The sequence below is a fragment of the Leiobunum rupestre genome, chromosome 1 (assembly GCF_980474605.1).
Source record: "Leiobunum rupestre chromosome 1, qqLeiRupe1.1.hap1, whole genome shotgun sequence".
Classification (NCBI taxonomy): Eukaryota; Metazoa; Arthropoda; class Arachnida; order Opiliones; family Sclerosomatidae; genus Leiobunum; species Leiobunum rupestre.
This window is the reverse complement of record NC_143384.1, coordinates 9,517,926-9,525,295: the sequence shown is the minus strand read 5'-3', so window position 1 is coordinate 9,525,295 and position 7,370 is coordinate 9,517,926. Positions and strand designations below refer to the sequence as shown.

The 7,370-nt window shown below is 33.9% G+C and overlaps 1 protein-coding gene across 1 annotated transcript; it reads right to left on the bottom strand.

Moving 5' to 3' along the window:
* Positions 1–4,131: 4,131 nt before the first annotated feature.
* LOC149961053 (uncharacterized) lies at positions 4,132–5,512 on the bottom strand. Its single transcript, XM_090153148.1, has 5 exons — positions 5,462–5,512; positions 4,891–5,118; positions 4,710–4,834; positions 4,590–4,641; positions 4,132–4,548 (listed from the first exon to the last, which is right to left on the bottom strand). Exons 1-5 carry the CDS (start codon positions 5,510–5,512, stop codon positions 4,132–4,134), a joined length of 873 nt encoding a protein of 290 aa, XP_090009274.1.
* Between the last annotated feature and the right edge of the window lie 1,858 nt (positions 5,513–7,370).

The window sequence follows — 7,370 nt, the reverse complement described above, 5'->3', positions numbered from 1 at the left end:
TTAGTTTTCATCGCGATGTAGTTTGTGGGGGCTAATCGTGATTCTAGCCCCGCCAGTTAATTGATGAGTTTTAGAATAATATCTTAGAATTAAGTATGGAGCAATTTGATATCTTATCGGAATATTGCGGAGCAAAATGAGATTAACATAATGGGTATTTTAGTTTTTCTTCGCGATCTAGTTTGTGGGGGCGGACCGTGTTTCTGGCCCCGCCAGGTAATTGATAAGTTTTAGAATAATATCTTAGAATTAAGTATGGAGCAATTTGATATCTTCTCGGAATATTGCGGAGCAAAATGAGATTAACATAATGGGTATTTTAGTTTCTCTTCGCGATGTAGTTTGTGGGGGCTGACCGTGATTCTGGCCCCTCCAGTTAATGAGTTTTTTTCCTAATATCTTAGAATTAAGTATGGAGCAATTTGATATCTTCTCGGAATATTGCGGAGCAAAATGAGATTAACCTAATGGGTATTTTAGTTTTTCTTCGCGATGTAGTTTGTGGGGGCTAATCGTGATTCTAGCCCCGCCAGTTAATTGATGAGTTTTAGAATAATATCTTAGAATTTAATATGGAGCAATTTGATATCTTATCGGAATATTGCGGAGCAAAATGAGATTAACATAATGGGTATTTTAGTTTCTCTTCGCGGTGTAGTTTGTGGGGGCTGACCGTGATTCTGGCCCCTCCAGTTAATGAGTTTTTGCCTAATATCTTAGAATATCTCGTCGGAATATTTCGTAGCAAATTAATGTGCAGTTGAGTTTTTCATCACGAAGTGGCTTATGGGTTAGGCAGAACGTGATTCGGATCCCACCAATTAAAAATTAAATTACACAGAATTAAGAAAGGATTTTATAATAAACGCTTTAAATTTACCTAGAATTGTAAAAAAAACTAATCTTTTATGCACTTCTTTTAACACGTTCGTATCATTTTTATAGATAAACTGTTGAACATTGTAGAATGTAATTAATATTAAATTAATCAGAATTAAGAATGGAGTTTAAAATTAAACGCTTTCAATTTCATTAGAATTTTAAGTTATTTGTCAGTGAAAAAAGTCTTGTTTTAACCTTTTTTTATAACGTTTTTATAGATGAACTGTTATTACATTGTAAAATGAAGCAATTCGTTTAAAACGTTTTTGATAAAATTATTAGGGAACATATTTACAATTAAAGGTTCGAAAATAATAAGTAATATCCAATAATTTACTCTGAAAATATTAAGTGACTTTACCAAAAATAACTATCACATTAGGTGATTTTATAGGTTCGAAAATATTAAGTAATATCGATTAATTTACTCTGAAAAAATTACCTGACTTTACCAAAAATAACTTTCAAATTAAGTAATTTTATAGAAAAATTAATTTATCGTTATCGTATATATAAATTAAGAGATTATTCTTTAACACTTTATTATTTTTATTGGTTGGTTCAAATTAACCGTTAGCCTCTACAGAGACCCCACCCATAATAAACACTTTCCAGATGAATTCAATCTAATTTAAATTTTCGGCGAAATATTACGAAGCAAAGTAAATTTTTTAATTAATAATTACCAATAAATTTGGGTCGAACGTAATTTTTGAAAAATTAAATGGTTTATATCTCCGGATTAATTGTGGTGCAAATGAAATTTTTTATAAAATACTGTGGAGCAAAATAATGCCGAAATAATGGCTATTTGCGTTTCGAATTGCGAAGAGATTTGGGGGGGGGCGACCGTGACTTTGGCCCCGCCAATTAAAATTTGAATAACTTCAGTTTTAAAATGGAGCAAATGTTTTGGAATTAAGCGGTCGTCAGAGCAAGATGAGAAGTTAAAGAATTCACATTTTGATATTAATCGGAACAGGTGGGGGGGCCAAATGTTAACTTGGCCCCCGAATTAAAATGCAATTAACTCCCTATTGCATATGGAGCAAAAGTTCTAACTAAGTGCAATCGTTAGAGCATTAGAGCGAAAAATTATATTCTAAGTTTAAAAGAGATCGGTGAACTGGGGGGGAAAGCGTTAACTTAGCCCCCCCAATTAGAAATTAGTTATCTCGATTAGCAATGTGTAGCAAAATTTGATTTTTGTGGAGCATAATGGAGCAAAACAAAGCCAATTTAATTATCTATTTAATCGTTGTTTTATCATAAGTGAGGGGGCCTATTGTAAACTTAGCCCCCCCCAATTAAAATGTTAATAAGTAATTAATGGAGACGGAGCAAAATGGTTACGACACGGAGCGTAATAGAGCAAAATGAGAGCAAAATGATGGATTAAGTAAATTTTGATTATGAGGTTTGGAGGGGCCAAGTTTACGGAGCCGCCAAAATCCCCTATTTTAAAAAGTGATCCCTTTGGGAAAAAGGACCGAAAGGTAGTTGGCACCCATGTAATAGTAATTTCTAAATAAAAATGCCTTCACAAAACTAATGGTGCTTCACATTTTTAGCAAGTCCGGTAGGTGCAGTCATGTGGGAGCATTGTTACTTTTCTTGGAGCGCTATGGTGAGATGACACCCGGAGATATCGAGATTGCATGCACCTCAACCATTTGTGGCTGGAAAGCTCCAAAATTAAGGAATGTTCAACCTAAGCCACTTAAAGAAATCTCTTTGAATAGGCCAAAACTTTACTCCAAGATGAATGAATCCACTGACATGGAAAGTGAAAATAATGAATGGGAAAAATTTGATCCTAGACACCCTGATGATAGAATTGAAGACCCTGAAAGAATTAAACGTTTTGTTAAAGCTTTATCCGCAAACTGGCGCTAGGCATTTTTGGGATCTTGATGGTGGAGCGGAAACTGTTCCTCTACCTCATCACAGCAATGAGGTGGAAATCCAGCAATGAATCAAGTTAAGATATTTCTCTTGATCTGCGCTCTCAAGCCTCAAATCTCATCTTCCATCCTGGTACGTGAAATAATTATACCTAGTTTAAGAACCAACTATAAAGACTTACCAATTCTAATTATTACAGCTTCGACATTCATCACAGTGAATGATTCTTTATTAAAAGACTTCGTTGAAAATCAGAAAATTTCCCAGAAATTAGTTGAATTCATAGAGAAAGAAACCTGTGATCAATCTTCTAACAATTTATGGAAAACCGTACGAATAGGGAGAGTAACTAGTTCAATGTTTGGACTAATTTTTAACTGCAGAGAAAAAAAAATTCCAACATCAATTGTAGATTCCATTTTACACCCCTCAAAGTTAAATAAATATGCAAGACTACCACCCGCTATTTTGCGTGGTAGAAATCTGGAACCAGTTGCCAGAAGCGAATATGAAAGCTTATTTGGTTTCAAAGTTCAACCTAGTGGCTTGTCACTAACAGCGGAGCGATCTTTTATTGGAGCCAGTGGAGATGGCATAATTACAGATCAAAATGAAAGTACTCCAGGTGTTTTGGAAATTAAATGTTTAGCAGCAATTAAGGGGACAGATATTACAAAAATGGCAGTCACTACCATTGTTGATAATTTTCCTAGCTTCTGTATAAAACGAAACAATGATGGAGTAATAAAACTAGATAGAAAATCGAATTATTATTGCCAAGTTCAAGGGGAGATGGCTGTGAAAAATCTTAGTTGGGCAGATTTTGTTGTATACACTGAAGCAACGGCAGATGGACTTTTTAGAGAAAGAATATACTGAACTGTTGCCAAAACTGATACATTTCTTTACAAAATATATTGCTCCATTTTTAATAACTATACAAGTTTAGTTAAAAGCAAGTGTTTTACTTTAAAATAATTGTTCCTAGACACCAGGTGCTTTCAAATTTTGTAATGATTTAATGAATAGATTGATTAAATAATGTTTACAAAAGTGGTTCATAGATATTTGTTATATAAGAGAAAACTGCAAAAATGCTGCTTGCCATTTTAGTTATCGTTACTGGCATAACACCGTCAAATATGTGAAATTTCTTAACTCGACCAATGGCTCTCTCTACATGAATTCTTAACTCTGCAATTCTTCGTGTTTCAATAATTTCATTTTCAGAAAACTGAGCCTTTCCTTTTAGAAAAGGAGGCAAGTTTAGTGTACATTTTTTTCTTTCAATAAGTCTTCTATTAAAAAGCCCTTATCCGCAACAACATTATCATTTTCATTAAGTTACAAAATTAAATTCGATTGATCAGTTATTGTTTTATCAGATACTCTCCCTCCCCATCCTTCAGATACGAAAGAAATTACGCCACCTGGTGTAATGCCTACAAGAAATTTTATGGTGTTATGTTGTTTATAGTTAGAAAATGTAAGGTTCTGAGCTGTTAATGATGTTGAACGTTCTATGAACAGCTCCGAACAATCAATAATTATTCTAGTGTTTGGATACTTCAAATAACCCCGCGGCATATATTTGTCAACAAGAGCTCTGGAAGGAAATGGAAACATTTCCTTTAATTCTATTTCCATTAACTTGATGCACGTTTGAAACAAGTCCGAAAATGTGGAAGGAGAAATGTTGAACCGATCAGCAATATCCTGAGAGAATAACCCTACCTTGAGTCTCATCATTACTGCTAAGAACTGATCAATTAAAGGTAGTTTAAAAGTTCGCTTTCTTATACCAGGAGTTTGCTTTTTCTTTCCTCTTTTAAAAGACATTCTTTCAGCTTTCTCCTGAAAAAAAAGTAATAAAACAATATGAAAAAGTGCACAATATAAAATTTTATTTGTTTATGTCCTACCTAAAAAGCCACAAGAAAACTGCATAAGTTGGCAATCCGGTATAAAACTTAGTTATTTCATCGTTGTCCTTTAATTTGTCAGAGCTCCACGTTCGTTGTTTTATGGTTTCTTCAAGGTTTGATATCTTTTGTTGCAAATTTCTATTTTCCGTTTCGAAATCACAGTAATCTGTTTGAGTACCTTGACTAACAAATATTTTTTATCTTGGCTATTCATTGCGAAGTCATCGTCAATAGGGATTTCCATTTGAGTATTTAATGACTCTGAAGTTTCAATAGGAATGTTTATAGAAGTTTCTCTCGCTACCGTTTCACTAATGCTGGCACCAATGTAGTCATGAAATCCTAATGAGACTTTTAGCCTTCTCTGCTGCACCATAGTATCCACAAATTGATTATACTTTTCATCCTAAAATAAGAAATACGAGACAGTGAAAAAGGCAAAGGCTTAAAATAATAACGTAGTTTTATAACCTAACAAGATTCGTAACTTTTGCTTACCTTAATTTTTTTCTTTTTTCGTTACTGATATTTCTCCTATACGTTAGTTGAAGTTGAGCTTCAGATTTCCTTATACTTTTAGGCAAATTTAAGGTAGGAACCCAATCAGGATCACTAGGTTCCCATCCTGGAAAACCCGATACGAAGTGTCTGCTACAAACTCGCGAGTTCACAGATGGAGTAAAATATTTCCTATTCATTATTTTACCCCATAGTTTAATTCTGGCGGCCGGAAATCTATGAAACCTTACATTTTGCATTCCGAACTTGCTTTTGCAACCCACGACACTACAAGAAACCATTTCCGAATTTCAATTTTTCCAATTAAAAATGACTCCCTTCAAACTACCATTTAAATAAGCTTACGGGGAAACTAAAAATGGCGCGCGTATGAACCAGTAATACCATCTGCGCATGCGCGTTTCTTTCCCCCGTTTTCCCCCTAAGTTAGATCATTCCTCGATTTGAATGCGTTTTGGATAACGTGGGGCTGATGATGGAAAATAAAAAAGTGCAAAACATTACTAACTTACTATTTTCGGTATTTTCGCGGTATTTCAACGAATTTTAGGGGTTTTGGTATGGAAAATAGGTTAGGTTATTTATATTATTAGGTTAGTTGTATTAATATCGGGTTGACGATACTTGATGCGTCAGGCTTCGTGCTGTCCTCTAGGTTGCGTTATAGATGGCCCATAGCTTTGTATAAGTCAACATCACACAGAAGTCATATACTATGACATAGTATGATTAAAAAAGCCTTAAATGCGTTGAAATACGGGGAAAATTCCCAACCCTTAAAAGTTAGTACTGTTGTGCATTTCAGCCTTCTTCTTTTTCGTCATCAGTCCTACGTTATCCAAAAAGTATTAAAATCTAGGAATTTAAAGATTCGTCCAAGTCATCAGTCCTACCTCATCCAACACGAGTGCACGGCGCCGTCAGCCGCCAAGGTATAGTCTTTGGGCATTTTTTAATTAACTTTTTAAATAATGCTTTGCGGGGAATAATTTTCGCACCATTGTATTCTCCTTAAAAAGTACTTTAAGGGGGTCGAGAAAGGGGGGCAAAGGGGGTGGCTGGGCTATTGTTCAAAATTTTCAAACCCGTCTCAAATCTCATTGAAATTTTCAAATCCCTATCAAATCTCATCCAAAGTTTCAAATCCCTATTAAATCTCATCCAAATTTTCAAATCCCTCTCAAATCTCATCCAAATTTTCAAATCCCTCTCAAATCTCATCCAAGTTTTCAAATCCCTCTCAAATCTCATTGAAATTTTCAAATCCCTATTAAATCTCATCCAAATTTTCAAATCCCTCTCAAATCTCATCCAAATGTACAAATCCCTATCAAATCTCGTTAAAATTTTCAAATCCCTCTCAAATCTCATCAAAATTTTCAAATCCCTCTCAAATCTCATCCAAATTTTCAAACCCATCTCAAAGCTCATTGAAATTTTCAAATCCCTCTCAAATCTTGTTAACATTTTCAAATCCCTCTCAAATCTCGTTAAAATTTTCAAATCCCTCTCAAATCTCGTTACAATTTTCAAATCCCTCTCAAATCTCGTTAAAATTTTCAAATCCCTCTCAAATCTCGTTAAAATTTTCAAATCCCTCTCAAATCTCGTTAAAATTTTCAAATCCCTCTCAAATCTCATTAAAATTTTCAAATCCCTCTCAAATCTCGTTAAAATTTTCAAATCCATCTCAAATCTCGTTAAAATTTTCAAATCCCTCTCAAATCTCGTTAAAATTTTCAAATCCCTCTCAAATCTCATTGAAATTTTCAAATCCCTATTAAATCTCATTGAAATTTTCAAATCCCTATTAAATCTCATCCAAATTTTCAAATCCCTCTCAAATATCATCCAAATTTTGAAATCCCTCTCAAATCTCATCCAAATTTTCAAACCCATCTCAAAGCTCATTGAAATTTTCAAATCTATTTAAAATTTTCAAATCCCTCTCAAATATCATCCAAATTTTCAAATCCCTCTCAAATCTCATCCAAATTTTCAAACCCATCTCAAAGCTCATTGAAATTTTCAAATCTATTTAAAATTTTCAAATCCCTCTCAAATCTCATCCAAATTTTCAAATCCCTCTCAAATCTCATCCAAATTTTCAAACCCGTCTCAAATCTCATTGAAATTTTC

Bases quoted from the DNA above. Each gene is read 5' to 3' on its own strand.
- LOC149961053 (XM_090153148.1), bottom strand. From the start codon at position 5,512: ATGGTTTCTTGTAGTGTCGTGGGTTGCAAAAGCAAGTTCGGAATGCAA. The intron at 4,835-4,890 runs GTACTCAAACAG...TTGCAACAAAAG, and splicing joins AAAAATATTTGTTAGTCAAG to ATATCAAACCTTGAAGAAAC. The intron at 4,642-4,709 runs GTAGGACATAAA...CTTTTTTTTCAG, and splicing joins GTTTTCTTGTGGCTTTTTAG to GAGAAAGCTGAAAGAATGTC.